This window comes from Acaromyces ingoldii (genome assembly GCF_003144295.1).
Source record: "Acaromyces ingoldii strain MCA 4198 unplaced genomic scaffold FA10scaffold_8, whole genome shotgun sequence".
Classification (NCBI taxonomy): domain Eukaryota; kingdom Fungi; phylum Basidiomycota; class Exobasidiomycetes; order Exobasidiales; family Cryptobasidiaceae; genus Acaromyces; species Acaromyces ingoldii.
Window position 1 is genome coordinate 290,846 of NW_020290254.1, and position 27,472 is coordinate 318,317.

The window sequence follows — 27,472 nt, forward strand, 5'->3', positions numbered from 1 at the left end:
GGGAAGCTCCGTTCGAGGACAAAGGGAAGCTCCGTTCGAGGACAAAGGGAAATTTAGTGCATTGACAGAGGACAAAAGGAATGTCATTCGAGGACAATAGGATGCAAGTCTGAGAGCAGGTAGAAACGGTTGCTAAGGACAAAGGAACGATAGCATTACCGATGCTATCATGGTCTTTCTTGTCGAAACTACTTAAGGTGGACCTCTCTTCCTTTTTGACATTCCGATCAACATCCAGCTCTCTCATCTTTCGTCCATTCTCGAACTCTCTCATATAACAGCCAGCGACCCGACAAGCACAGAAGCAAAATGTTCGCCCAGAGCTCCCGTTTCGAAACTGATACGCCTGTTGATCAGGAGAATGGCGGAGGCGTGAGTCATGTGAAGACGATTTTACACAAACACAGCTGACGAAACTTTTTAAAGGGCAATGGCGGGTACTCGTGTTCCGTCATGAAGTCTGAGGAGCTTGTCAATCAGGAACACGGCCATGATGTAAGCCTGAGATGATGAAGATAGACGCGATCACAACGTATAGCTTATGATCGAGAGACTCACACACAGGTCGGCGGTTATTCCTGCGTGATCGTTTGAATCTCGCGCGTGTCGAATGCCATGGTCATTCCTCTGTAAGTTTGTGGCCGATCGCGAACTCGAAACATGTATTGGCCTCTGAAGCAATCCAGGTTTTTTCCGCCAGCCTTTTGTCCTTTTCCATGCCAACGTCTCCGGATAACATTGCTCCAACACACTCTTGTAGTGTTCAACCACTGCCTTCTCTCCTCCAATATCATATCTTATATACAACAAAATTCTTTCTGTGAGCTTGGGTCACGATTGGCTTCTTCTGTTTTCACTCTGTCCTTTCAAGCAAGCTACTGGGTTGCGTGAAGTGGCTGCCCAATAGTGCTGATTTGTCTTGCGATGTCATCGCCACTGCGTCCAGACAGCTCAAGTAGGTGGTGAAGATAAGTGAAGGTGATGTATCGAGAATAGTCTGAATGTATACAGGGAAACGATAAGAAAGGCAGTGACTCAAACGATGAGGTTCTCGATGGAAGATGAAGCGAAGGGAGATATTCCCAAACCGGTCTCCATCTCGCCTCTAGCCGTTCGGATACGCTCTTCAACGTAATCGAGTGAAAGAGAGCCAAAGTGGCTCACGCTGCAACAACTCGATGCAGGCGAATCACCTCCACCCTCTCGTCGCCTTATCGGCTCGAAGCTGTCCTTGCCGAAGGTGGGCGTGTTAAAAGGTTGCCTGGTTGAGCGCTGCCACTTCTCTTCTGATACTATCCCCTTGTGCAGACCCGGAGGCAGGGGAGGAGGATCATCGATGATACGCGGTCCGCATGCACCGCCACCGGCGCTGCTGTTGCTACATGCGCTTCCACTGCGCGACCGAGAGGTCCCTTGTTGCTCGCTTGCAGCGGTTACAAAGGATGAAATGCTAGCCGAAGAGCTCCCTGGTCGAGATTGAGACGCCGCTCTTCGCTCGGTGACGGCTCTGAGGCTACCAAATGACTGTGCAGATTCGCTTTTGACAAAGGTCTCCACCTGCGAGCCAAAGCTGCTGGCCAGTGATGTCGAGGTAGCTTCCGACCGACCGTCAGACTGTGAGATCCAGATTCTGGTTGAGGATGACGTCGAAGAGGAGCCAGAAGAGCCGCTTCTGGAGTGTTGCCTTGGTCGAGCGTGAAAATGCGACTTTGCAGCAGAGGCCGTCGCAATGCTCCTCGATCGTGGGCGTGGTGACGAGACAGAGTTGCGAGACGGCCGTTTTGGAGGAAGAGGCGCTGGTCGGCTCGATGAGTGGAGCAGGCCATCGAGCGTCGACGTGTCCAAGGTGGTCGTCGCTTCCCTTGCACCATTCCGACCCTCGCTCCACAGACTGTTCACTTTGCGTCGTGTGGGCGACGAGAGCGAGCACGGCAGCAGGATTTGATGCGCCAGACTTGCTTGGACCGTATTCTTGCTGAGTCTGGCTTCCTCTTCTACTTTGGTTATCGCAACGAAGGAAGAATGAGTGCCGGTATGAGGTTGAGGGCGCAACTCTTCTTCAGCTTTGCGGCAGACGAGGTCGCTAATTTCCTCGAGTGTCCTCACTCTGCAAGAGGCCAGCTTGAAGGCACCTCTTTCAACATCTGACTTTTCGAGGGCTTCCTTTCCGGCCCATTCGTCAGGCCCGCTTTCTTTTTGACCATGTTCAGCTAGGTCGGCCTTGCTGGTGACACTGCGAGAGGCTTTTCGAAAAAAAAAGGAGCGCGATCGTCCGTGACCGCGCGAAGGGGAAGAAGGCGGAGGCGACGACGATGACGATGATGACGACGTTGATAACAATGAAATCGTCGGCGCTGCAGAGGCAACCGAGGTGTTTTCGGAGAAAGTATCGGTAGCCCTTGTCGCCGTAGTATTCTTCCGAATCAAAAGTAGTTCCGCATTGAGCGGTTCTTCCCTTCTCGGGGTCGATAAGCCATTGGTCGCTGAGGGCAAATCACGCTTCTTTGTTGTCGATAGACTGTCACCCGTCGACCAGACTAGCTTTCTGCTTTTGCGTTTTGCCTGCGATTGCACAGCCGCTGCGGTCGGGGCGCCGTCTGTCGAAGAGCTCATCAGGGAGGATTAAGACGAAGGCAGTCAAGAGTCGAAGCAGATTGCCAGGAACCCGCTTCGCTCTCCAGCGCTCCTTTATGAGTGTCTGGGAGCAGCCTGCCATCCGCCACTACCAAAGTGATCCCTGCTTCTATCGGACTTTATAATGCCCTTAATCCACCACCTTACCTCCTGGCCGTCAATTCTTACTGACAGTCGCAAGAAGAGAGGAATCACGACGATGCTCGCAGTAATGTCCTGCGCTGTTCTACCCCTCGCCGCGCTGATCAGCTACTTAGCGCAGCCAGAGGTACAGATATGGACTCCGAGATTGGGTCTTTGCAAATCAAAAGCCGAAGCAGGGCCAAGTACTCAACAAAGACCCCTCTGCTCAGGCTACAACATGCAACCCTTGATGGGATGCAAGTTATTATCGCCACATCACCAGTGACACGTCGGACTGTTGATGATTTGATTCCGAGGAGACCCTTGCAGCTCTGAAGAGGAACAAGACCTCCAACCTTCTTTTTTAGACTTGTTACAGCAAGGGGTGCTAAGCTAAACCTCCAGATTAGCGCGCTAGGTACACTACCAGACTCGACGTGTGTACTACTCATAATTTGTAAGAAACCCTTCAATGTGCACATTTGCGTCCGTCGCCTCAGCGCGAAAGGTAGCTGGGGTCAACGAGACAAACTCTTTTGTCGAGAGATCACGTCCTCGGCACGTGTCGTGGCTGGCTTGCCTTTGCGGGTGTCCTTGCCGCCGGCTGACCCTTGGTAAGAGATACACCTTCAGAGCCATGCCTTTGTCGACACGGAAGAACATGAAGCGACATAATCTTGACATTGAATGACGATCTTGGCAAGCACGATGACAGACCGCTGGCTCGCACAACGGAGGCCGATACGGCCTCTTTCTCCGCACCACTCTATCAAGAAAGTACTGTACTGTACCTTCCAGCCGACCAGGGAAGATAGCAGTATTACCGCTGCATCTTTGCGCAAGAAACCTCGTTCTTGAATTCGGATCTTTCGAAGACAAAAAGTGCTCATTTCAGCAACCTCGGGACCTACGGCCGGACGATCAAAAGTTCAAGAACCTATATCTGTCGATAATGTCTCTTGCTAGACGCCGCGTAGGTCCTTGTACCGCCCGAGTCCAAGACCGTAGCAAGTCTCTCTGTGCGAGATCGCATTATCACGTAATGAAGCCTTCCTCTGTGCAACGTTTCCAAGGACGAGAAGGAATAAGGATACTAACAAGAACGCCGGTGTCATTTGTCTCGAGGGCCCGGAGAATGAAAGGAAAAAGATTGTACAGTATGTAGTGGTAACAAAGTACTGTAATGCCCTTCGACAGTGACATTGATATGAAAGCAACGACACCGTGCTTCCACACCTTATTTCCTTCAGTATTGATAGTATCACCAAGTTTACTTATGGCAATACTGTGCGCAGCATGAGCATGTATTGCAACATTTAAGTGTTTGAGCCAAGGCAAATAAGGAGCATTCTATCCCGTAGAACAAACAGATAATTCTTTCAGAAAAGGTCTAGAGAGCGTGCAAAGGAAACACGCCCTAATTTGCCGATTTCAGATTAAATTGATAGAGGGTGACCCTGCCAAGCGGGCAAAGGCCGAGCAGAAAGAATACAGAATAGTGCTGGTAGTAAAAGGTGGAAAAAGGGAACAGAACAAATCCTCCTCTTTCTTTTGATTTTGAATTTGAATTTGAAGGTGTGCCGACTAACCGACATCAGCTCGTCGTCACTTGAGTGCTCCTCGACCGTCTCGTCGCAACTTGGGCCGAAGATCTCCGTAACTATCGCCAAGTGAGGAAAAGAGCGAGAGCGGAATCACTTGAGATCTACCTTGCTTCGATTTTCGACCGAGGGTGGCGGCGTGGGCGGCGGCGTGGGCGGCTCCAGCTTCTTTCATCTTGATCCACGTCGTCAACCAATTCGCCGAACCCTGATGCGTAATTCAGCTCACGACGACGGCAACGATCACCAGCGGCAGCAGCAAGAGTGGCAGTAGCAGCAGAAACGCAAGCAGCAACAGCAGCAGCAGCGACAAGAGCGGCCAAAGTCTCTAGACTGAGGTCGCGCTTGCTCACTCACAGGAGCTGCAAGCGCCATCTGTAGCACGCGAGAGACGAATGACTATGCTCGGCGAACGTGAAGGACGGCGCACGAGCAATCAGAGCAGTGCGAGCAGCAGTCGCTTGGTGGGGGAGGAGCTGGGCGGAAGTGCCAACGGAAGTGGCCTCAGTCGCCTGTCCAAGCTGAGGTGGGGCAATCACCGCTACCCCCATCAGGGCTCCAACCAGAGCAGCGTGCATTTGACGCCTGACGACGACCGGCCCTTGGGACGATCACAAGATATGACTGGGCCTTATATCATCGCACCCGCTCCTCAATCCCTGCATCAGCATGAGATTGTGATGGAACGCCCTCGTCGGCATGGCTCCTCTGTGTCGCAGCAGCACGACAACCACCAGCAAGCGCGTCCTTCTCCCGCTCCTCATGCTCTCTTTTCTTCTTCGTCTTCCTCGACCTCTTCTTCGTCTTCCTCTTCTGCTGCTGCTGCTGCTGCTGCTGCTGCTGCTGCTGCTGCTGCTACATCTGCTGCGACTCCAACCCGACCAATCTACCATCGCGATGCCGCCTCGACTGACAACATAGGAAGCAACACCACAGCTGCCTCGTCGCCGAGCTCATCCGTCGCATCGATACCCCTTCGATCGCCGCTGATCACCTCCGCTTACAAGGATCGAGAGCTGCCGGATCTGCCGCTGCCAGGCAGCGACGTGGGATTTCCACGCCAAAGTGCTTCTCAAGGCAACAGTACAGCGTCCAGCAGCAGCTCTCCACAACCGCAAACGCAGACACAAGCGCAGGCGCACATGCCAATGGCAGAGGCACACTACCCTCCCTCAACCAGAAAGAATGCATTGCGACCAGGCAGACACATGCTCAAGCGATCTCAAAGTTCCATCAAGAGCAACGTCACCATCGAAGATGGCCATCAACAGCAGCAACAGCAGCGGCAATGGCCGAATGCAGCCTCGCACTCTTCTGCATCCCCGTCCTCGGCCGCCGTGGGATCAGGGATAGGCAAGTCGCCTAGCTTGGCAAGGGGTGAAGGGCGGGCAGAAACAAAAGCGGGAGCCAAAGCAAGGGCAGAAGCAGGAGCAGGAGCGTGGCCGCATGAAGAGCCGAGGAGCGAAATAGGGGAGAGCACAATGGGTCCAAGTGAAGTCTCCTCGCCCGTCGCCGGTGCTGGTGGTGCTGCTGTGAGCTCTACCAGTACTGCCAGCGGCTGGCTCAATCGGGCAGCGATCAAGGCGGCCAGTCAGAGTGCGAGCGCCGGTGCAGGCCTCAGAAAGCTCGGCAAGGCCTCGGCAGCTCGGCTGAGACAGGCGCAGCAACAGCGAATGGAGCGGTCACGGGAGAGTCCATCACCTGGGCTTGGCTTTGGCGCACTGGGAAGCGGCCTGGCAAAGTACGGTGGCCGAGCAGCTCGCTCGGCCGCTGACCTCACCTCGACGCTCTCGTCGGCATCTTCGCCCCACTTTGACATGCCCGCCTGGCCGCCCTCGGGCCTGTCGCCCGACCCGCGGATCGGCCTGCCGACCGACGTCAAGCACAATGTCCATGTCGACGTCGGTCCGATGGGCTACACGGGCCTGCCCGCCTCGTGGGCCCAGGTGCTCTCCTCGTACGGCCTCGACGCCGACGCTGTGCGAAGGGATCCTGCTACAGCGGCCAATCTGGTGAGGGAGAGGACACGATACTATGTTGAAAAAGAGGCCGAGATGGGCAGGGACCCCGAGACGGCGAGGCGCGAGCTCGAGACGAGGCTGGGTGACTACGAGGACCTGCAGCGAGCCATGCTCATCACCCCCGAGCCCGATGACTGGAGGAAGCTTGCGACGGCGACGTCGACGGCGACGGCATCATACCATACTGCCTCATCGTCACCTCGCACGGCAGCGAACAGCGCCAGTAATCCGAACCACGGCACAGCAACGACGGCCCTGCGGAGGCAGGCTTCAGTGGCCAGCACGTCCTATAGCAGCGTCCTCTACAAGGCCTGGCCTTCACCCTCGTGGTCCGAGGCACCCTCTCTCCCCTCTTCGCCCTCAATGATGCCTGCGAAGACGATGCAGCAGGACGAGGAGACTGTCGATGATGATGATGACCTCGCTGGCACTGCGACGACGACGACGACCACTACCACCACCACCACTAGCCGCACAGCGAGCACTGCAGATGCGCACAGACTACCCATGCTCAACAGCACAGAAGACGATGGCTGGGCCTCGGCCCTGCTGAGCGCCCTTCCTGACGCGCCTCGAGGCCAGCCAGGAGGTGCCTCTTCTGCTGTGCAGGCTCCTAGTACCTCGAGACGCAGCAAGAGGAGGTCGCGATCACTGGACTTGACGGCATTGGCCCGCGTTAACAGCCTGGGCGGCAAGGGGAGCAAAGGCTTGGGCCTGTTTGAGGAAGACGACGACGAGGCCGATGGAGAAAGTGCCGAAGAAGAGCGCGATGGCGAGGATGACGACGAGAAGCAGAGAGGTGCAAACGTGCTAAAGAGATGGGAAAAGCATACCGAGGAAAGAGACGACGACGACGACGACGATGTCGACGACAGGGAGGAGGTTGAAAGGGACGAGACCGAGGATGACGACGAGGAGAACGAAGACGACAATGGAGGGAGGGAGCATACAACTGGGTCCTATGCCGAAGAGCAAGAGGAGCCCGCCCAGTTTGCGACCGTCTCCAAGCTCAACCTGACCAAAGCCAGTCCACTGGAATACCACGACGCTGTTGTAGTACAGAGTCAGAGTGCGAGCGCTCAAGACAGGTATCCCCCTGCCAGGGCAGGTGTGAGCCATCCAAAGCAGAGCCATGGCACTTGCTCTACGAGCCCGCCTCCGGCTGCTCCAAAAGAGATCAATGGACACAGCCAGCAGACCCCGTCGGTCTCAACTTCTCGCTCCACGCCTTCACTTACGGACACGACGTCGAGCGGAATGTCGCATGTGCAGCCGCGACAGGAGTGGTCCTCTCCTGTGCCTCCGTCGCCTACCTCGTCAAGTTCGCAGTGCCCCGGGCCGGCGCTTCTTCAGCCGTCCACCAGTGGATGTATGGCCGCCACTGCTGCCTTGCAGGCCAATGGCGATGGCGAGATTCCAAATGAAGGGCCCTCAGTAGCCGTGGGCAGCCTACGAGAACGGAGAAAGGTGCCGCCTCGCATTCATCCACCTTCGGCTGCAAGGATCGTGTCGTCCGACGAGGCCTTTTCACCCTACTCACTGGCCTCGAAGCGCGCCCAGCACTCTGGCAGCCGGACATCAGTCGCATCTCAGGGTGCGCCCCAGAGTGCAGACGGATCCCTCTCCTCTCCCTTACCGCACGCAGCTGGAGAGGTCGGCTCCCTCGCCACCGGTGCGGCCAGCAGCCCTAGACGGCAGTCCAGGGCTTCTTCGCGCGGCTCCTCTGGCAGCTATGGCCATGCCACTGCTTCTACATCAAAGACGGCGGTGCCACCATCTCTACTTTCACCTGGCGTGTCCAACGGTCATGTCGTCAATCAGGCCTCTTCACCCGTGTCTCTGTCGTCCCCTTTGACATCGTCCACATCAGCTTCGGAGATGGAGGGTAACGCGCCGCCGCTCCCTCCCAAAGCCGCTCGTGTGCCGCCTGGTCGCTCCAAGCCCGACTTCATTCTGCCGGGCAAGGACGGTTTCTACACTGCGCCTGCGCTTCCGAAGTCGCCTGCGCCTTCGACCACTGCCGCGTTCTCGGCAAGGACAAAGAGAAAGCCGGCACCCGTCCTACCCGACATCAGCGACGAGCCGCAAACACACCCTGAAGCGGCCTCGGAGAAGCACAAGTCCAGCTCCTCGCCCCTCAGCGCTCATTTTGCGACGTCGCAAGAGGGTTCAACGGAAGCCGACGCTGTATCGACGCAAGCGACGGGTGATGAGGAGCATGACCGTGGCAACTTGCAGTTTATCGAGGACTGGCTCGAGGCCGAGGATGACGGCGACGATGGCCTGACGGCGACGTCATCAACGAGGAGTGGAGGCGTGAGTCCCGTGCATGGGCGCCTCGAGCACGAACACGAACCAGACCGTCTCTCGCCCTCGCCTTTGCCCTCGCCCGCTTCGTCTACCCACAGCGGCGGCTTGTCGCCCAGATCGGCTACTTTCACCTCGCGCTCCACAAATACAGCCTCGAGCTGGAGCCAAGGGAGCCTGGCATCGCCCCGTCACCTCTCACCAGGCCAATCGCCGTCATTGCTGCGAGCGGCGCTACCAGGCGAGCGCTGGGCACCACGGAGAGATCCAAAGATGCGATCCCTGCCCCCGCCTCCTCACCAAGACGGGCATGATGGTGCTGACGACGAAGGCGACGACAAACACGGTCTGTCATTCGAAGCGCGCATGGGGCCGGAGGCTCAGCAGGGCCTTGCCAGAGAGGAGCGGCGCCACTTTCAAGACTTGGCAGCCTCTGAGGCCGGTTGGAGGTCCACGGAAGACGTTGTCGACTCTTTTCGCGAGGGCAAGGGACTTGAGTCGAGGTCGTCGATTGCCAGTCTGCCTCCCGAGTCAGACTTTCCATTCTCCTCCTCTTCATCCTATGGTCCCCCGTCTGCGGACCCCGAAGCCGTCGAAGCTGCAGCCCTCAGTCGACCGAGCAGTCGCAACTCCCGATCATCCTCGCGCTCCGGCCGTCGATCGACGAGGGCGCCTAGGAGAAGCACCGATGCGCGAAGGTTCCCCGTGTCGATGCACTATGACGCAGACACCTTTACACTTGAAGACTCTGCCGCCGCCGTGAGCTTTGCTGAGCTGATGAGGGCACGGCAAAGCATGGACCTCAACGATGTCTTGCCAATGAGGATGGACGGGGACCCAGTGAGCGGGGACAGCGTGCCACCGGTGCCACCTCTTCCACAAACAGTCCCCCCTCTCTCTGCAGCGCTTGATGGCCACCAGGCAGATGCATCGGCACCGGCTGATTCGGTTCCGCATAGGTCAACAGCCGCTGAAGGAGCTGCTTACCGTGTCAATGTCAATGTCGTTGACACGAGGGATCTCAGTGAAGGCGACGAGGGCAACGAGAGCAACGCAAATCTCTCGCTCGCTAGTGTCGACATGGTTCGACAGCTCAAGGGCATGGTCCGACGAGACAGGCTTGACGGAGCGTTGGACGATCTCGTCATGATCGCAGAGGGCGAATCAGGTGACGTCTTTGCCACTGCACCAATGACCCAGATGGACCTCCCCGCGTCGCTTAAAAGCCACAAACATCTGGCCGTCAAAGTCATCCGCCTCCCACGACAAGACGAGGGCGTGGCACCAAGATTCAAGGGCCTGGACAAGGAGTTGAAGCTGTGGAAGGGAGCATGCGGAAATGCCAACGTCGTGAGCCTCTACGACGTCTTCTTGTCGCCGCTGGGCGAACGACACGAGGGCGTCTGGATCGTGCAAGAACTCATGTCGATGGCCTTGGCCGACGTCATTGCGCTTCACGCCAGCGGCTTGACTCTCTCCGAGGCCCAGATGGGCCGCGTCATGGCCGACGCCGCTGCTGGGCTCGAGCACCTTCACGCCCAGGGCATCGTCCATCGCGACTGTCGGAGTGACAACATTCTCCTGTCGGCCGAAGGAATAAGCAAGCTGGCTGATTTCACCCACGCGGCCGAGCTGACAAGTGACACTGCCAAGAGGTCCAGCGTCGTGGGGACGGCCTATTGGATGGCACCGGAAGTGGTCAAGGCCGAGCCCTACGATGCCAAGGCTGACGTTTGGTCTTTGGGCGTCGTTCTCTATGAGATGGTCGAGGGCGATCCGCCCCGTGTCGACTTTCCAGCCCTGAGGGTGAGCAAGCTATTTGTTTTCTCCACCTCAGAATTGCTCTCGCTCACTGCTGCTTCCCTTTTTTACTCGTCTCACTCTATCCTTTCTATTCCTAGGCAATCACCTTGACAGCAAAGCATGGCCTTCCTCCCTTGAGCACGCCGGAGCGATGGTCGATGGCTCTCAAGCAGTGCTTGGCCTGGTGCACAGAGATGGAAGCTGAGAAACGGCCCTCAGCTGACATGCTCGCATCCGTGAGTCGGAAAATGAATAATCCTCTCTACTCCCGCTCGCTGCTGACGAGATATGCGACAGAGCGAGCTGGTAGCGTCGGCATGCAGCCATTCGGACATGTCCATCCTATTGCAGCTGGCTAGGCAGCTTGAAGAAGAGGCAGATACCGGTGACGATGCCTCAGAGGAGCTCGTGTCGTTGGAGAGAGACGAGAATCACAGCCAGCACGACTCTGACGACGAATCGTCCCCCCAGCGACGTGACAGTTGGAACTCGCAGAGCACCATTCATGCTTGAGAAACGAACTTTACCTGTGTTTTAGCTACGTGATATAGCATTCGCTTCCATCATTCTCTCCATTGTTAACACTATCGTCGTCGTCAGGCTTTCGAGTCGATGGCATTTTCTGTCCCTCCTGCGCCGCCCTCTTTCCCGTCAATACTTTGAAGTCTATATTAATTCAGATTTGGATACCAATTTTCTTTGGGCTTTTGCTTTTGTGCCCATTGTTCGAAAGGTTTGACGTTCCCTCCTTATCTTATTCTCTTAAAGTTCATTTTAGAGTCGTGCACCGCTAAGAGAACAATGGGCGATCCATTTTCTAGGTGTTCCCTTTGTCCTAACTGCGTATTATGACGCCCGGCAAGAAGCCCAACATCTGTGATGTGATGAGTTGCCCAGGGCAGACAACATCGGGCAGCAAGGTGCCGAGCGTGGTTTCCTGTAACGCAGACGGGCAGCCGGCGCTGTATGGAGCCGAAGCCGTCGATGGGGCGGCGGCACAGAAGATTGTCACTTCGGAGCCAGCGATAGTTGAGGGCTGCTTAAAGGCTAAGGGACGTCCTGCCTCTTCCCTCTCTTCACCACCTCGTCCCCACCCCTTCATCTACTTTCTCTATCCGTCACGAGCACTCACAAGATGCCATTCGATCATCTCAAGAATGAAATGGTTCTGGTCTCACGATGGAAAGCTGGTGCGAGATCTCTGTACGTTGAAACCGTTTTGATTTACTCGCGCCGCAACCAAGCTGGAGACCTGAAACTTCGCAGGGATCTGACTCGTGATCCAGCCAACATTCAATTACATGTGAGAGTGCATAAAGGATGCAAAGAAGCGCAAACGAGGGAAGAAGACAGGACAGTAAAATAATCGTTATCGGACTGCGACGTCAGAACACGACGAGGGTGCTACATTATTGGCCATAGGTGTAATCAGAAAGCATCTGCACGTTCGCCTACTCCTGTGGAGGCAGATGGTGCTAGGGTTGGTTCATTTTACGCTGAAGGTGGCTTCGAAAGAGCGAGGGACGAGCGACGCTAGGAATTAGGAAGAGGAAGGGGACAGAAGCAGGGCTTAAACCGGTTCTGAGAGGGTGCAGGCGGCGTGAGTGGCATCTTCATTGCAGGGGTGAAGGCCATCTCTAAATCTTTGCACGTTACTTCAATTTTCTCAGAAGCCGCCGTCGGCCAGCTCGCTCTCAACAGCCTCTTTCGCAGACCTTCGGCTTGCCTCCTTCCCAATGTCTTTCTTGCCAATCTCTCTTTCTCTCTCTATCTCACTCTTCCTCCCTCCCCTCTCCCACATCTAGTACCTACCCCACTACCCCAATCCCTCTTGGCCCTCGTTGAGGGGCGCTGGATGAGCAGACAATGTGAAGGAGTCGGTGACGCACCGCTTGGCAATGGCTCAATGTCGAGATTGCCCACCTGCTCTTCTAGCTCAGTTGCGCCCTTGCCCTTCCTCGTCTTCTTTGGCCCTCCTCGATCGATCAATCACATCCTCTTCGCTCCTTTCCTCCTCCTTGTTCTCCTTCTTTCCCAAGCCTTTCCTTCTTTGCCACTCCGCAATCACTTAAATTCAGTGGATTGCATAGGTCTGCATTCGAGTGGTAAAACAACGGTGACAGCTACGATGAGCCGACGAAATTCCTCGCCTTGATAGCCTCGCGATTCGCGCGCCGGAGCGAACGCCTGGCCTCGGCTCTGGCTGCCTCGGCTGCTTCTGCGGCCCTGATCGAGGCCTCTGCCGACGCAAACCTCTGCTCTGCAGCATCCCGTTGTCCCACTGCCTTTGCACTGTTACCCGCAGCAACCGAGTCCGCCGAACCGTCGACACCACCTCTCCGCTGCTGAGCACGGGCGGCTTTGACGCTCCTCTTCTGTGCCGCCCTCGCCTCGCCCTTTGTCATCGTCGATGCGCCTGCTGCCCCACCTGAGGATGAGGGCGAGCCAGAGACGAGATCTGAATCACCGACGATGCTCCAGAGCCACGCAGGATAAGCCTCGTCAGCCTTGGCAAGCGGGTCTGGCCGGTCCTTTTCGATAGAGAGGCCAGTGAGAGGCGTGCCTTCCCGGCAGGATGACAGCAGCTGCTTCTTTCCACTCGTCGCGCCTGCATGCACTGCCAAACGCTCAGCCGTGGAATCTATTTAGGTCATTTGCTCATCAGCGACTTCTCCTCTGGGCAGAAGGGCAAGACTGTCTTCTCACACACCTGCTTGTCCTTGTGCAGCGTCGGTGGCATATGCTTTTGAGAAGACGCTGGGTGATACTTTTCGAGGTAGAAGCGCTGCCACTGATGAAGACGAGGCGACCGACTGGGACAGTCGGCAAGCGTGCACTCGCATGTTGTTGTGATCAGCGTACCTGTGAAAGTCGGGGCGAACAAGGCTTGAGAAGCCAGACAACGAAAAAAGGCGGCTATGGTTAAAAATTAGTTAGGGTGTGAAGCACGTGGGAAAAAGGAAGCCAGGAGAGGCAGCCCAAGTTGGGTTCAAGACATCGCGAAAGGTGGTGGGTGGGCGGGCACAGAGCAGCAGATGCCTTTGAGCACTATGTGCCCTAATTAGCTTCAGGTATTTTGAATGCTTGAAGGGCTTCTCGGTCATGAACTCGTGATCCTGATCATCTCAGAAAAAGAAAGCCGACATGATCTCAATTACTATAGTCCCGGCCAAGTGAAGAAGAATCGGGAGGGCCTGAAGGGGGGCGTGTTTCGTGGTGGCAGTTGCGCTGCACTGGTACACGCCAGATCCATTCTTGTTTTGGCTTTTTCCTCCCTTTCTTGGGATTGGGTCTCTGGAGAAGCACCGCGCGGGTTCTTTTGCTAAATTTTGGTTTTATTTATTTTTCAAAAAGAAAGGGAGGACCAGCCAGACAACAACAGGGATTCATCGACACAAGCAACACCACGAATAGAAAGGCTTGCTCGCTCGCACCGGGGACTGCTCCTGCGCGCACGTTCGAACAAGCAAGCAAGCGATCAGCAGGACTGCGCATCGCATCACGGATCGCCGCATTCTGACCGGACGCCGACGACACGCGCAGGATCCTCTCTTTTTCCGGCAGTGAACGGGCTTCCGTAGCCAATCGACGCACGCCGTCGTCACCACCAAAGCGCCCCCACTACCTGTCTGAGCTTCCCTCCCCCCCCTCCTTTGCCCCTTTTCTCTCCCCTCGTTTCCCTCTCTGTGTGCTTGCGTCGCAGTCACTGCGGCCTGCGTATCAGGCCGCCTGGCGCTGTTTCTCGAAGACGCCCTTGGCAGTACGACACCGGCGCCGCCTCGAAGGAGCGAACGCGTGGTTTACTCGACGCATAAGGGGCGAGCAGTGCACGCCTTGCGTCTCTCCCAGACGTGTTTCGCCCGAGGCCTTGTCCTGCTGGTGAGCAAGACAGGCGTGATCGAGCAACTGTGGCCGCGTCTGGTACGACGGCTGTAGTTCGCACGACCCTTGGCTCTTTGTTTTTTTTTTTGACATTGGCTACTTACTACCTTAGCTGGGATCAAGACGCGCGCGCATTCTTAGGCTTTGCCAAGGACCGCCACCAGCGACGAGGACACGGCCATGACGGAAGATAGAGAGGTAGCCACCGTTCCGGCGCCTGCCCAGCGGGATGTCAATGGCGACACGACGTCTACCGGACGGCCGTCGAGAAAAAGCAGGCGGGGGAGTGGTGCCTCTCGAGCTAGCAAACGACAAGAAAAGGCAAAGGCTGCGCCTTTGTCTTCATCTTTGTCTTCGTCGCCGCCCCTTCCCCCGCCGACGCCGTCTTTCTCCCAAGAAATGGCACTATCGGTCTCGCAAGCATCGAAAGCGGTGACGGAAGCAGCGCCCACATCATCGGCAGACGACAGGGAGAGGATACATTCGCCTACATTATCGACCTCGCCACTGCCTCCAAATCCAGCAAAGGTCTCGACGACGGCCGCACAGACAATCGGCCCTGCATCATCAAGCAACAAGGCGAAAGCCAGGGATAGAGCGGCCACCGACTCTGTCAAGGGCTTTGGCTCCAGCTCCTTGCCACCCAACCCATACCTCAACCCTTCCAATTACGCCGGGCCTAGCCTCGAAGTGCCTCACTCGTCGCCCTCGTCCACTCCCCTGCCCTCTCGCCGGTCATCGACGCTTTCCATCTCGCCCGTTCCAATGAGCGTCAGCATCGGTACGGCTGATGTCCAGGCCTTGGGCTCGGCATCGTCTGCCTCTACGTCGGCAACGGCGCCCCAGCCCAGTCGTTCTTCCTCACCGTTGTCCAGCCCCCAACAGCATCTGTTCGCCGATGCAAGATTGCCCATTCAGGGCGAACAGGCCATCACGACGATGCGTGCTGCCTCACTGCCCGGAGGTTACGGCAATGCGATGGCGAACGGGAGAACGCGTGCTAGCACCTCTGGCATACACCCGCCGCCGCCGCAGCAGCAGCAGCAACAATTCCGCTTCAATCAGGCTCAGGCAACCAATGGCACCCTGATAGCTGGACTGCCCTCGCAGGCTCAGCTCGCTGCTCAGGCCTCGATGATAATGCACGGTCCACAGCTGCCTGAGCACCCTCCATCTCTCCACCATCAGCACCAGCACCAGCACCAGCATCACCCTCAATCCCACGTCAACGCTCATACTCATGCCCGCGCCCACGCATTTGCTCTCCATCAACTGCAGCAGCAACTCTCGATCCACGAGCGCTTCGTCGGCGAGCTAACCAACTGCATCATTCACTTTCTCAGCCCCATTCTGCCGACCGAGGACGAGTACCGGATAAAGGAGAACACGAGGAGGCACCTCGAGAAGCTCGCCTGCCGCGTCAGTCCCGGTGCGAGGCTGCTAGCATTCGGGAGCATGGCCAATGGCTTTGCTCTGCGCAACTCTGGTGAGCGAAAGCGGAATATTGAAGACTGGAGAAATCTCTCTGCTAACTTGGCACCCTTCTTGTGATGGTTCTCACTCACAGACATGGACCTCTGCTGTCTCTTGGAAAATGTCGAGGGAGGACCAGATGGAAAGCTGCCCCAGCACAAGGCCTCAGAGCTCGTCGAGAAGCTGGGTGCCCTCATTAGAGAAGGTATGTCTGGCCCAAGTGAACGATCTTTGATCCTCGTTTTTGACCCCTCTTGTCCCTTTTCCGCCCCGGTTCTAGAAACCGACTATACCGTCATGCCGCTTCCAAAAGCCAGGATTCCCATCATCAAGATCAGCAGACGTAAGTCAACAGGAGCACACAGAGAGGGAGACCCTCAAGGAAACAGAGCCGGGGCTGACGATATGACGTGGAAGCGGCCTCCCAAGGAGTTCCATTCGAGATTAGCTGCGATATCGGCTTCGAGAATCGATTGGCCCTTGAAAATACGAGGTTGTTGCTCAGCTACGCTATGGTCGACCCGCCTCGACTGCGAACACTCGTCCTCTTTCGTAAGTCTTCTTTACCAGTGTGGCCACGTTGGAGAAAGCAGACGAGAGGACTGACGAGGATTCCGACTGACAGTCAAAGTCTGGACAAAGAGGCGAAAGATCAATTCACCGTGGACGGGCACGCTCTCATCGTACGGCTTCACGCTTATGATGCTCTTCTTCCTCTGCCACGTCAAGCGACCAGCGGTGCTGCCCAATTTGCAAAGGTTGCCGCCTTCGAAACCCATCGCCAAGGAGGAAGTCGAGCTGAACGGCCACAACATCTATTTCTATGACGACATTGCACTCCTTCGACAGGAGTGGACCTCGGAAAATACAGAGACTGTGGGCGAGCTTCTCATCGACTTCTTTCGCTATTTTTCAAAGGAGTTCAGCTATTCAAAGGACGTCGTCAGCATCCGAACAGAGGGCGGACTCATTTCAAAGGACAACAAGGAGTGGACAGCAGAGGTGAGAAACGTGACATCGGTTGCATTGCCAGGACTATGCTCAACTGTCGCCATCAGCTCTGCATTGAAGACCCATTTCAGCTGGGCTACAATGTCTCGCGCACCGTGACCAAGGACGGTCTCTATACCATTCGTGGCGAATTCATGAGGGCTTCACGGATCCTTAGCAATCACCACAACATCGTCAGGGCGGACCGGGTGCAGGCGTCGCTTGACGAGCTCTGTGAAGAGAGGGAGGATGGGTTGACGAGGGCCCCAGAGGGCTATCGACCACGGCAACAGCACGGCAGCTTCAACAACTTTGGCTACTCGGTCGACCCTCGCACCTTGCATCCTCGCGGGCGCCACCACTACGAGGGCCTCATGTCGTCTGGCTTTGGAGGTAGTTTTGCCTTTGAGGAAATGGCTAGGAGCCTGGGACAGGCGCAGAGGAATCCGATTGCCTATCCTCCAACGACCGCCATGCTCGCGCCTCTGTCGCAGAGCACGGGCCTGAGCCCGCGCCAGACTGTCATGCGAGCTGGGCTGCGGTTTGACGCCAGGACGAGGCAGCCGGCCGGCAGCTCCCCATCAACCCTCGTGCCCTCGTCAGCTAGGAGCGACGACGGAGGTGGATCGGCCGACTCGTTCCATCACCAGGTCGTCTCCCGCACCACGACGAACGCCTCTGCACGCACTTCACCCTCGCTCTCCTATACACTACCCCATCGCCATCACCAAGAGCAAGACCAACAGCATGATGACGAAGAAGATGCGAAGTCGGTCATGGGAGATTCATTTGCTCTCGGGTCTGAAATCTCGTTTGGGAGCGAAAGGTTTCAGCTTCATCCTCATCCAGAGTCGTGTACCTCCTCTTCCCCCTCTTCCTCGTCGGCCAGATCGGCCAGTGGACGTGCACAGCTGCTCGCTTTGGAGCAGCAGGCCTCATACCGGGCAGACAGCAGCGGCCATGGGAACGCGAATGCGATAGAAGACAGCCTATTGCCTCCCGGGGCAGATGGCCCTGGACAACGCACCTCGAGATCGTTTTCCGATGGCGTCAACCGATCCATGTCGCTTCCACGGCCCATCATTGACCCTGCCGAAGCGCACCGGAGAGCTTCAATTCCTTTGCGATCCGAGCCACCGTCCCCAAAGGCAGCTTCTGCCACGAAACCACGTTTCCTTGGTCTTCATCATTACGCCAGACATCCGATGCAGTCGCAACCATCGCTCCGACACTATCCTGCGAACGTTCCACATGCATTGGGCCACTTGCCAGGAATCAGTGGCGTGCACAGCTTGCAGCCGGCCATGGCCTCGCTCTCCGTCAACAACAACCAGATGTCGCATTGTAGTTTGCCTCCGTCCGCCAATGGTCACATGGCTCCGCATCAGACCCGTCGCACTTCACCGAGGAGCAACTCCGGGTCGAGTCAGGCTGATGCCTCTTCGCCATTGCGAACCGCAAGCGATGTTGTCGTCGCGAGTGCGGGGCCCGGCGGAGGAGGCGGAGGGAGCATCGTGGGTCACGGGCAGTCACCTTACCTGTCGCACTCGTCATGGAGCTTCCTCCAGCCGTCCTCTGCCACCATGTACACCGACCCGACGCAAAATACTCTCTATTCGTCCTACGCCACCCCAGGAGTGATTCCTGGGAGCAGGGACAGTATAGAGGGCATCGAGAGCGTCAGCGACCGCTTCGTACTCGACGATGACGACGACGGCGCCGCGAGCATCTCTGATGGAACGCTTGATGAGCTTGCCAGAGTCTCGGCCCTTGAGGCTGATGGCGTCGACAGCCCCACGCTACCCTCCGAACAGAAAAAACGTCATCGTCACCCTGCTGCACCCAGGCGTTCGCCTTCGCATCACCTCCGAACGGCCGGCAGTGGTAACGACCATGCGGCTGTCCGTTCATGGGCCGTGCAGCAGTCACAGAGAATGGAGCAGGAAAAAAGTGGCAAGGCGGCTGTGCGCACGTCTTCGCCCTCGCTTCCGCCCGCCTCTTCTCCCACTTTCTCGTCTCCCCTTAGCCCGGTGATGATGGCCAAGTCGATCTCATCGGCGAATTCGTCACCCCCTCATGCCGTCCAGTTGCCAAATTTTGGCGAGGCAGATGGCTTTGCGGGTCACGACGAGAATGCTAAACACACTCAAGATGACGAAGAAGATCTGGGGGACACGACAGCAGTCATGTCCTCTCCTACAGCATCGAAGTCAAAGGCTTTTCTGGAGATGTCGGACTACGTCCTCGATGATGATGAGCGAACGCCAACAGCGCCTGTCCGCTCTTTTACCAAGCAGCAGCGAAAGCCGTCTTGATCTTTCGCAAGGAGGTCGCGTCGTCGTTTCAACGCTTTCTCCTCTTGTCTTTACAGATGAACCACTCTTTCTCCTACTCTGCTCTCTAGCCGGCCGTAGAGCCACCCTCAGCATGTCACTCTAATGATTCCGCTCACCTTTGTCTCGGCTTCTCTCGTCACACGTCGTATCATACACATACTCGGGTCTCTTCCTCTCACCAATTTACCACTATTATCACCACTAGCACTTCAGAAGTCAAATCCCATCACTCCAGAGGGAAAACAGAGGTTTTCTTGTCTGCGGCATCTCAAATTGCTCCTTCTCACAGCTTGGACAGAACCTTGAGTATTGACTTTGCTGCTCGCTCGCCAGAGAGAACGGCGCCAGCGACGCTTCCACGGTGATTGAGATCGCATGCCTCGCCGGCAAAGGACAGCCGACCATCCCAGACGGGCCTCGAGAGCTCTTCAAAATCCAATGGAGAGTTTGACGGATCGCCGATGACGACAGGCGTCGTTGTAGCCCCCCTCGTGAATGGCTGCTGGCCCCATCGAGAGTAGAAGGTGTGTCTCAGCTTTGGCTGAGTCGTGTCTGAGGGATTCTTGAGGCGTGCATAGAGGTAGTCGTGCAGAGCCTCTGCGACCTCGAGCCTCGTGTACTGCTCGATGTCCTTTGCAGCCTGCGCACCGACCATAACGAGGAGGCTGTTGGTGCTGCCGGGAAGGCCGTGCGGGGCGCACAGCGAAGAGACGATCAGGGTCGTTTCACGGAAAGTGTCGGCAAGCGACGGGCTTGCAGACGGAGAGGAGCTGCTGGTGGGCAGTACAAAGAATGTACCGGTCTCGAGCGGCCACCACGGGGTTTCGTAAGTCAGGAGGACCTGGGCAAGCGTATCAACGTCTGAATTGCTCGGCGGGAAGACAAGGGAGGAGCAAGAAGAGACGCACCTTGTTGAGATTGCCTACGTTGACACGATCAATGATATCTTGCTTTCTGGCAGGCAGCTTTGGCTTGAACAGATTTCCGTGTGTCTCTTTCAGAACGGCAAGCGGGATAGTGACGAGGGCCGACTTCGCCGTGTAGACAACATCTTTCCCCTTGCCTTCTTCGTCTTTTGCAGAAACTTCAACACACTGCTGCTGCTGCTGCTGCTGCTGCTGCTGCTGAGCCAATGAGTTTGTAATCTGCTCGACGACATGTCCTGTCCTTATTTCGACACCAAGAGAAGTGAGCTCCTTTGCGACGAGGTTGATGAGGCGCGAAAAGCCTCCCTCGGGTGCGCCGTCTGTTCCTGCAAAGTTGTCTTCGAAGCCAGTCCAAGTGAGTGCAATTTGCTCGAGTGAGGTGCCCAGCGGTATGTGCAGGCTGCGCGCAAGTGCGATGGCCAGGTGCTTTTCTTCACTTGTCTCGAGACCTGTGAACAGGGGCGAGGCGGGCGCGAGCAAGAAGGAGGCCAACGAGGGATCCGTGGCCTGGCCGTCCCCTTTGCTCAGACGGCCCGCTGATGTTCGCGCTTGCGACGTTGCAGCCGACTGAGCCGCACTAAGGTTGGCCTGTAGTTTGGCTGCGAGGTCGGCAGCGAGTGGGCCATGGGGACCAATGATCTGAGATGGTGTAGACTTGGGCACATGAACTTTCTGTTAAGACTCGGAGATCAGCGTGCGTCCCGTATCATCGAGGCAGCTCGACGGCGACTCACGACGCCATAACGCTGCGCAAGCTCCTTGACTGGGTTGCCCTCATTATATCCGTGGATCCAGCTGCAGCCGAAATCGACGGCATGGACTGGCTCGTTTGTCGCATTTCGGCTATTGTCCTCGAGGGGCGTGGCATCGTTCCAGGAGTGGGTGAAAGCCCTGCCCCCGATTCTCTTGCGTGCCTCGAGAAGTACTACCCTCTTGCCTGCTTGCGCAAGCTTGAGCGAGGCAATAAGGCCCGACCAGCCCGCGCCGACGACGAGAGTGTCTGCCAAGAGAGGCGTAGTGGACATGTTCGTAGTGGTAGCGAAGCGCAAGGCTCTGTGATTTCCCCCACGCTGACTGGCGCGCGCACACACAGGCACTACCGGTAGCACATCAATCTAGCCAGCAGGCACGGGGCGCGTCCAAACGTTCGGATCTATGGGACCTCATTGATTTCTACGAGAGTCAGTCGGTCAGACTCCAGGTATTGGTTGGGCGAAAAAAAAAGAAGTATGATGAGTAAGAAAACAAGACAACTTGGAGGCAAAGTAGGCAACAAGAGCCCAGGAGCATAAAAGAGATTTTAAACGGTGTGGTCGAGGCGTCACAGTCAACCCTTTTCCTTTCCCTTTTGTTTGGCAGCCGTCTTGACCTTGGCGTCGTTTTCCTTTGCTTGCCGCAAGCTGAGCGCAGCCACGAGAAAGCCCCAAGCTCGGTCCAGCGTGGCCCAATAGCGTGTGTCGAGAAGGCCGATAGCCACGCCATTGGCCCAGGCAGCGTGGACAATGTTGCAATAGTCGAGGAGCTTGCAGATGGGCAAAGAAGAAAGTGCGTCGACGGTGGCCAGGGGAGCGTTCTGTTCCTCGCTGTCGAGTAGCAAAGTTTTTGAGCGCTGTGCTTCCTGCGTCGAGGACAAGGGAAAGGAGCCTGGAGAAGCAGAGGGAAGAGGTGGTGGTGATGGGGGTAGGGGTTGCTGGAATGCCTCTTGACGAACGCGGTCCCAACTGCGAGCGATGTGCTTCATGGGCAAAAGATCGCAGAGAAACTTATCCTCATCGCAGAGGTAGAGGAACCGGTGGGTGAGGACGAAATGCTGCGGTTCTGGTGCTCGCAACGGCACCACAGGGAGCAGACGGCCCTGACCCAATGGCGACCCTAGTGGCGCAGCATCATCTCGTACGGATGCCGGGAAAGCCGGGAGCGAGGCGCATTGCAGAACATACACAAGGGCATGGCAGGGAATTAGGACGCCAGACTCAGAATTCGAAGTCTGCTGGCCATCGTTCCTGCATACAGCCAGTATATGCGTCGACTCGATTCCCCATTTGCGAGAGTCTGTTTCGTGGGTAGGAATGCGGATCATCATGGGAAGTGACGTTCGCAAGCCTGCATCGCCCTCCGCCCTGGATCTGGCCATCTGCTGCTTTGTCGTTCCCTCGTGCCGATTCAAAAGGGTCTTTGTCTCCTCCAAAAGTGCCTCTCTTCCGCCATCTATGACCTGAACCCAGGCGTGTATTGCGTACTCGGGGGTTATGCCACTTGCTTTGGCAAAATCAGCTGCCTCCTGGTGCAGACCGTGTCGACGAAGATGCTCGGGAAGATGATCATAAGGTGTCGAAATGACAGCCAGCTGTGGGCGTGGGAGATGTAGAGGTAGCCTCCCCATGACGCGAGAGGGGGACCTCAGCGGAGACGAAGGAGCCATCGAATGGAAATGACTGGCACCATATGGTGAGATGGCAGCCAGGCTGACTCCGATTTCGCCGCAGGCAACATCTGTTCTTTCGAAGTTAAGGCTGAGAGAGTTCATCTGTTGCTTGCGATTGCCTTGGGAGCTCTTCACACCTTTGCGAGCTTCTTCTGCGTGCCAGGCCGACGATACTGGGCAAGAAGTTGATGAAGATGAAGATGAGGACGATGTCGACGAAGCAACATTAGCAACGGGGACAGTAGAGGAAGAGGACGACGCTTGAGATGAAGAAGGGAATAGCGTCAATGTCGAGAGTAGCTCGGGCTTGAAGTCATCGAGAGAATCTAAGTCGAGACCACTGGCGGAGAGGCAGCCAGACATGAAGACAGGCGATTGTGAAATGCTCTGCCAGTCAGTGTCGGAGAACAAAGTAGCGCGGGCTGCTTTTGGTGTCGTGGCCGAAGACGATCCTGACGGTGGGGACGACCGACCGTCAAAGTCGTTGGACCAGAGAGTGCTAGAGAGACCCCTCGGTGTCGCCTGACTCTCAGTCGAGCCGGCTGATAGATGCTCCTCGCCATCACTGTGGTCAAGCATCGCGGTAAATTCTTCTCGGCCCGGTGATGCACTTCCTCGTGGCGAGCGGCTCCACGACTGCATCCGTCTGAGCCAATTATCTTGCTTTCGAATCAGTGCTTGAAGCCGCTGTACGTGGTGGCTAGGACAGTCCGAATTCCAGTGTTGTAGAGGAAAAATTTGTCGAGAGTAGCAATCTGGCGACCGGTAGCGAGAGCTCTGACTGCTAAGGGCTGCAATCTTGAGAGCATTGTACTTCCAACCTGTCAATCACACTTGCAGCTTGGTGTCGGCGTCTATTTTGTCCGGAGCAGTGCTCTTCTTGGTTGCTTCAGCGAAGAGTAGAATCCGAGAGCGTTCGAAAGGGCTTCCTGCTCTCATGGAACGTAAAGTAAGCTCGTCAGCGAGTGACTGCTGCGTTGGCCTTATCCCAAACTTTACCCACCTGAAGCCGCGTTTAGATTCTGACCCTACTCTCTCTGATCGTTTCTTTCGACCTTGCGGCCACCAACCACAGCTGTTCTGGCTTCTATGGCTGCTGTGAGGGGCGGAAGAATGGAATGATTAGCAGGTGACACGAGCTCTGGTTTGCTCACCTACTCTAAACTTCCTAAAGGGTCTGTGCGCCGACGCATCTCGTGCAAGTTACTACTACTGTGTGGATTTGCTAACTCAAGATAGACGTCGAGGAGCAGCGCCCTCTTCCACCACCAGCCAAAGTGAAAGAGGCTGGCATCTCCTGTTGAGTGAAGGGCTTTAAAGTCCACTGTTCAAGTTCCTTTCCACTCCAAATCGCACAGGTTGCAGCCAAGAAGTTAGGACGGCTCGATGTGCCTTGTGTCAAACACACTTCCTGTATGTGCAGCGAGACTCTTTCTCGAGGATGGGCAAGACAGAGCTAGTCTGAGGCTACGTCCCTGGAGAGAGGGACTCTGGACGACCTCCCAAACGGGCTCTCACGGTCGTGTCTCCTCCGAGGACACATAATCACGCTTGGTACCTAAGCTAGCGTGAATCGAGCGCCACAGTCGAATTCTATAATATGAATAGGCTCGCTTGCTCTCTTGTAGTGTAGCAATTTGATACCGTCCTACACGGAGAGAGCACCTGCCGGGCCATTCTGCTACGCCATCACAAAGCGCACTCACGATAAGAATAGTGCAAAGACTTGGCAATATTCCAACACCATTACTGCTACTACATCTACTGGTACACCTCCGAGAACACATACTCTTCCAGTCTTCGCCAGTCTCCAACGGCGCCGTTGGAGTCCCACAGCTCGACAGCGTGCAGGGTAATGTGATCCATGTGGTCAAGAGTAATACCGGCTCGGCCCTGCTCCCTTTTAAAGACACCTTGACTTTCCATCACTGCGATCTCAGCATCGGCTTGCTCTTCGTCGAGATCTGCGTAGACCAAGGAGCAGTGGGGAAAGTAGCTTGGCTCGCTCTCATCGACACTGAACGCTCTTCGCATGGCCTCGTTCAGCCCCATCAGATCCTTCGTTTTTTCAAGGGCGACGACGATGCACTGCAAGGCACTCAGTCTGACCCGTTAGCGGACGCTTCTCCTTAGATCTGTTGCAAAGCTCGTCTCCTCGGAGCAAGCTAACCTGAAAATAGGAACCTCTCGTGACCACGTCTTGCAGCGGGCAGACTATGGGTGCTTCCCCTCTCTGCCGTTTGTCCTTCAGCACCTTGAGAGTCTTTGCCCATACTGCCTGCCTCGTCCAGCCCTTGCCCTCCTGGAGGCCTGCAAGCAGAGTTACGTGAGGTTCAAAGCGAGCAGAGACCGAAGTCGGCCCATGGCTTGCGGCGACCTCGTCTCGAAGGTTGCCCATTAATTTGCGCAAGGCTTCTGCTTGTCCCGAAGGTCCGCGAGGCACGAGCCACAGGCTTAGCCCTGCAAATTTACCGGAAGAAGCGGACGACATCGTCGAGATCAGTTTAGGAGATCGTGTACGTGAGTGGTCGGTGCATAGAGGTTTCGCTAAAGAATGAACCAGCTGCAAGCGGACTTGTGGAGCAGCAGCAATCGCCCTGGGAGCCAGCAAGAGATCGAATGCAGCCATCAAAAAAGACACGCGGATCGCTCTTCAGTGTACGGGCATTCCACAGCTCCAACTGACTCACCCATAAATGCGAACCGACTGCTGCGACTTCTCACTGTGAACTCCGTCGGTCTAGGAAGGAGATATCGATATGACGCGTCCGGCACTGGCGGGAAAAACAAGGCTCGAGGCGCGCGATCTTGGAACGAATATCTCGAAGCGGGCGGCGCGTGCCTCTCCAAGCGCCCTAGCTTACCGGTAGGCTAAAAAGAAGCCGGCGAAATAAGAGAAAGAAAATGGGGAATGAATGGCCATGCCTGTTGAGCTACCTCACAAGATGACATTTATTAAGTTAACCATTCTTGCGCAAGCCTTGCTCGTCAATGCGAAGGAGCAGTACGTACCAGGGCATGCGAACGGAGAGAGCGATGAGCGCGATCCGGGTCCAGTACTTATGTCGTCCCTTCCCGTCACTACACTAATCGTTTGGTATTACTATTCGGACAACGTCCGATCAATCATGACCAAGCCCCTTTATTTACGGCTAATTGGTAGATGTAGTCCAGGGCGGTAGTCGTGGTACATCGGCATTTTGTCGGCAGGACGACATACAGCATCGGATCAGAACCATACACTTGCGACAATCGCTGGAATCTTCGCCAACTCCACAAGGTTTACGCAGTAGAGCAGTAGTAGCGTTGAATACGCATGCATGGATGCTCTGATCTGTCTCCATTTCGACTGACAGCGAAGTACGTCGTGATGCAGTCAGTCCTCTGTCCTTTTCCCGCGCCCTTCTGTCGGCAGTCCTCCGCTTGCGCGCACAAAATTTATACGCATTCCCACCAGACTTGCGGTCGATGACATACCGTCGACCCTAGCCTCTTGGTTGATTGGCCGGGTGCGGTAATGACAACTTCTACCTTTCTACGCTGATCTTGAAGAGGTGTTTACGTGTGTCATTGATTCGCGACCCTCTGGGCTTCTTCTACCACCGGTATAAGAGAACGACTGTCTCCGCCTGCGCCACTTCTTTCCCCTTTCCTCTCACCACTCTGTCCGATCTAGATCCTTCGATCACCTCTTCCTTCCCCTCCCATTTCCGTCCTCCCTTCCCCCACCGCTCTTCACACGCTCTTTTAAAACGTGAGCTGCGAGTGCGTCGTGATTGCATTGTTGAGCAAGAACTAACACAGGGCCACCAGAATGCGCTGCAACGCCTCCCTCTTTGCCTTCACGGCGCTGGCCATCGCCATGGCCAAAGCTGCTCCTATTCAGACTCGCGACGGTCTCCTCGACCTCAGCGACCTTGGCTCCGTCGAGCACTGGAGCAAGGACACGGGTGCCGCCGCAAAGGGCGGTGCTGGCGTCAAGCGCGCCCACAACGAGCGCCTCGCTGTTCGCAGCCTCATCGACGCCACCTCTGTCCTCTCCGTCGAGCACGGAGCACAGGGCTCGGGTGCTGCGGCTGCCGAGAAGCAGCGCAGGGCTGTCCTCGCTCTGCACCAGACTCTCCACGCTCGCAACGATGGTGATGACGACGACGACAGCCTCCTGGATCTGAGTGACCTCGGTTCTGTGGAGCACGACGCTGCCTCGACGGGCTCGGCTGCCCAGGGCGGTGCTGCCCGCCGCGATGGCCTGCTGGACCTCAGCGATCTCGGCTCGGTCGGTCACAGTTCCAAGGACACCGGTGCTGCTGCCAAGGGTGGTGCCGCTCGTCGCGACGGTCTCCTGGACTTGAGCGACCTCGGCTCTGTGGAGCACTGGGCTCAATCCACCGGCTCGGCCGCCGAGGGCGGCGCCAGTCGTCGTGACGGTCTCCTTGACCTGAGCGACCTCGGCTCTGTCGAGCACGGCGCTCACGCCACCGGCTCCGCCGCCGAGGGATCGAGCAGCGTCAAGGCTCGTCGTGAGCGCCTGGCTCTCCGCGACCTTATTGACGCTGCTTCCATTCTCTCCGTCGAACATGGCGCAAAGGCCTCGGGCGCTGCCGCCAGCGACGTGCACGAGAAGCAGCGTCGCGCCGTCCTGGAGCTGCACCAGGCCCTGCACTCGCGTGACGACGGCAGCCTCATTGACCTGTCTGACGCCCTTAGCGTCGAGAAGGGCGCCAAGGACACGGGCGCTACGGCCGGCGACGTCTCGACCGACAACATCAAGCGCGACCTTGTCAGCGCTGATGCCCTCGCAGCCCCCGGCGCTACTCACGTCGAAAAGGGCTCGGACGACCTCCTGAGCGCAGACGGTGCCGTTAGCCCCGGTGCCGACGCATTCGAGGCCCGTGACCTCATCTCGGCTCAGTCCGTTGGTGCTCCTGGCGCCAAGTCGGCCGAGGCATTC

The 27,472-nt window shown here is 56.6% G+C and overlaps 9 protein-coding genes across 9 annotated transcripts in view; 2 read left to right on the forward strand and 7 right to left on the reverse strand.

The window, feature by feature from the left end:
• The window catches only part of FA10DRAFT_192956 (hypothetical protein), an 806-nt gene extending 349 nt beyond the window's left edge, over positions 1-457 (reverse strand). Inside the window, exons 1-2 of the mRNA XM_025518385.1 lie at positions 418-457; positions 1-346 (exon numbers count right to left, since the gene is read on the reverse strand). Of these exons, the coding sequence (XP_025374247.1) occupies positions 1-274 (274 nt within the window). The 5' untranslated portion in view covers positions 275-346; positions 418-457. The remainder of the gene's footprint in view (positions 347-417) is intronic.
• Positions 458-962: 505 nt separating this feature from the next.
• Positions 963-2,909, reverse strand: FA10DRAFT_269650 (hypothetical protein). The gene has a single exon (XM_025522833.1). The coding sequence runs from the start codon at positions 2,611-2,613 to the stop codon at positions 1,036-1,038; it is 1,578 nt and encodes a 525-aa protein (XP_025374248.1). The 5' UTR covers positions 2,614-2,909; the 3' UTR covers positions 963-1,035.
• Positions 2,910-9,886: 6,977 nt separating this feature from the next.
• On the forward strand, positions 9,887-10,848 carry FA10DRAFT_234911 (kinase-like protein; the record flags this gene model as incomplete). The annotated part of the gene is made up of 2 exons (XM_025519007.1): positions 9,887-10,492; positions 10,588-10,848. 2 exons carry the CDS (start codon positions 9,887-9,889, stop codon positions 10,846-10,848), a joined length of 867 nt encoding a protein of 288 aa, XP_025374249.1.
• A 1,373-nt stretch (positions 10,849-12,221) lies between these two features.
• On the reverse strand, positions 12,222-13,339 carry FA10DRAFT_304465 (hypothetical protein). The gene is made up of 2 exons (XM_025525363.1): positions 13,200-13,339; positions 12,222-13,130 (listed from the first exon to the last, which is right to left on the reverse strand). The coding sequence occupies exons 1-2, from the start codon at positions 13,330-13,332 to the stop codon at positions 12,613-12,615; spliced, it is 651 nt and encodes a 216-aa protein (XP_025374250.1). The 5' UTR covers positions 13,333-13,339; the 3' UTR covers positions 12,222-12,612.
• Positions 13,340-14,551: 1,212 nt separating this feature from the next.
• FA10DRAFT_262827 (hypothetical protein) lies at positions 14,552-18,722 on the forward strand (the record flags this gene model as incomplete). Its single annotated transcript, XM_025520153.1, has 7 exons — positions 14,552-15,857; positions 15,939-16,049; positions 16,125-16,187; positions 16,262-16,396; positions 16,470-16,846; positions 16,903-18,594; positions 18,681-18,722. 7 exons carry the CDS (start codon positions 14,552-14,554, stop codon positions 18,720-18,722), a joined length of 3,726 nt encoding a protein of 1,241 aa, XP_025374251.1.
• Positions 18,723-19,301: 579 nt separating this feature from the next.
• FA10DRAFT_193040 (amine oxidase) lies at positions 19,302-21,272 on the reverse strand. The gene is made up of 3 exons (XM_025518386.1): positions 20,831-21,272; positions 20,079-20,768; positions 19,302-20,011 (listed from the first exon to the last, which is right to left on the reverse strand). The coding sequence occupies exons 1-3, from the start codon at positions 21,119-21,121 to the stop codon at positions 19,454-19,456; spliced, it is 1,539 nt and encodes a 512-aa protein (XP_025374252.1). The 5' UTR covers positions 21,122-21,272; the 3' UTR covers positions 19,302-19,453.
• Positions 21,273-21,423: 151 nt separating this feature from the next.
• Positions 21,424-23,100, reverse strand: FA10DRAFT_289136 (hypothetical protein; the record flags this gene model as incomplete). Its single annotated transcript, XM_025524263.1, has 1 exon — positions 21,424-23,100. One exon carries the CDS (start codon positions 23,098-23,100, stop codon positions 21,424-21,426), a length of 1,677 nt encoding a protein of 558 aa, XP_025374253.1.
• Positions 23,101-24,237: 1,137 nt separating this feature from the next.
• On the reverse strand, positions 24,238-25,302 carry FA10DRAFT_269658 (2, 3 cyclic phosphodiesterase). The gene is made up of 3 exons (XM_025522834.1): positions 25,212-25,302; positions 24,692-25,118; positions 24,238-24,609 (listed from the first exon to the last, which is right to left on the reverse strand). The coding sequence occupies exons 2-3, from the start codon at positions 25,010-25,012 to the stop codon at positions 24,283-24,285; spliced, it is 648 nt and encodes a 215-aa protein (XP_025374254.1). The 5' UTR covers positions 25,013-25,118; positions 25,212-25,302; the 3' UTR covers positions 24,238-24,282.
• Positions 25,303-25,954: 652 nt separating this feature from the next.
• Positions 25,955-27,472, reverse strand: part of FA10DRAFT_193230 (hypothetical protein) — a 1,796-nt gene continuing 278 nt past the window's right edge. Inside the window, exons 2-3 of the mRNA XM_025518388.1 lie at positions 27,341-27,472; positions 25,955-27,257 (exon numbers count right to left, since the gene is read on the reverse strand). The exon at positions 27,341-27,472 is cut by the window's right edge and continues 33 nt beyond it. Of these exons, the coding sequence (XP_025374255.1) occupies positions 26,207-27,257; positions 27,341-27,423 (1,134 nt within the window). The 5' untranslated portion in view covers positions 27,424-27,472 and the 3' untranslated portion in view covers positions 25,955-26,206. The remainder of the gene's footprint in view (positions 27,258-27,340) is intronic.

What these genes read in the sequence shown, in the direction of transcription:
- FA10DRAFT_269650 (XM_025522833.1), bottom strand. Translation starts at nt 2,613, where the DNA reads ATGAGCTCTTCGACAGACGGCGCCCCGACCGCAGCGGCTGTGCAATCG.
- FA10DRAFT_304465 (XM_025525363.1), bottom strand. Translation starts at nt 13,332, where the DNA reads ATGCGAGTGCACGCTTGCCGACTGTCCCAGTCGGTCGCCTCGTCTTCA. An exon ending in CGCTGCACAAGGACAAGCAG is followed by an intron (nt 13,131 to 13,199) that starts GTGTGTGAGAAG and finishes TGACCTAAATAG; the next exon opens with ATTCCACGGCTGAGCGTTTG.
- FA10DRAFT_193040 (XM_025518386.1), bottom strand. Translation starts at nt 21,121, where the DNA reads ATGTCCACTACGCCTCTCTTGGCAGACACTCTCGTCGTCGGCGCGGGC. An exon ending in TTGCGCAGCGTTATGGCGTC is followed by an intron (nt 20,769 to 20,830) that starts GTGAGTCGCCGT and finishes GAGTCTTAACAG; the next exon opens with AAAGTTCATGTGCCCAAGTC. An exon ending in ACGTAGGCAATCTCAACAAG is followed by an intron (nt 20,012 to 20,078) that starts GTGCGTCTCTTC and finishes ACGCTTGCCCAG; the next exon opens with GTCCTCCTGACTTACGAAAC.
- FA10DRAFT_269658 (XM_025522834.1), bottom strand. Translation starts at nt 25,012, where the DNA reads ATGTCGTCCGCTTCTTCCGGTAAATTTGCAGGGCTAAGCCTGTGGCTC. An exon ending in CGAGAGGTTCCTATTTTCAG is followed by an intron (nt 24,610 to 24,691) that starts GTTAGCTTGCTC and finishes AGTGCCTTGCAG; the next exon opens with TGCATCGTCGTCGCCCTTGA.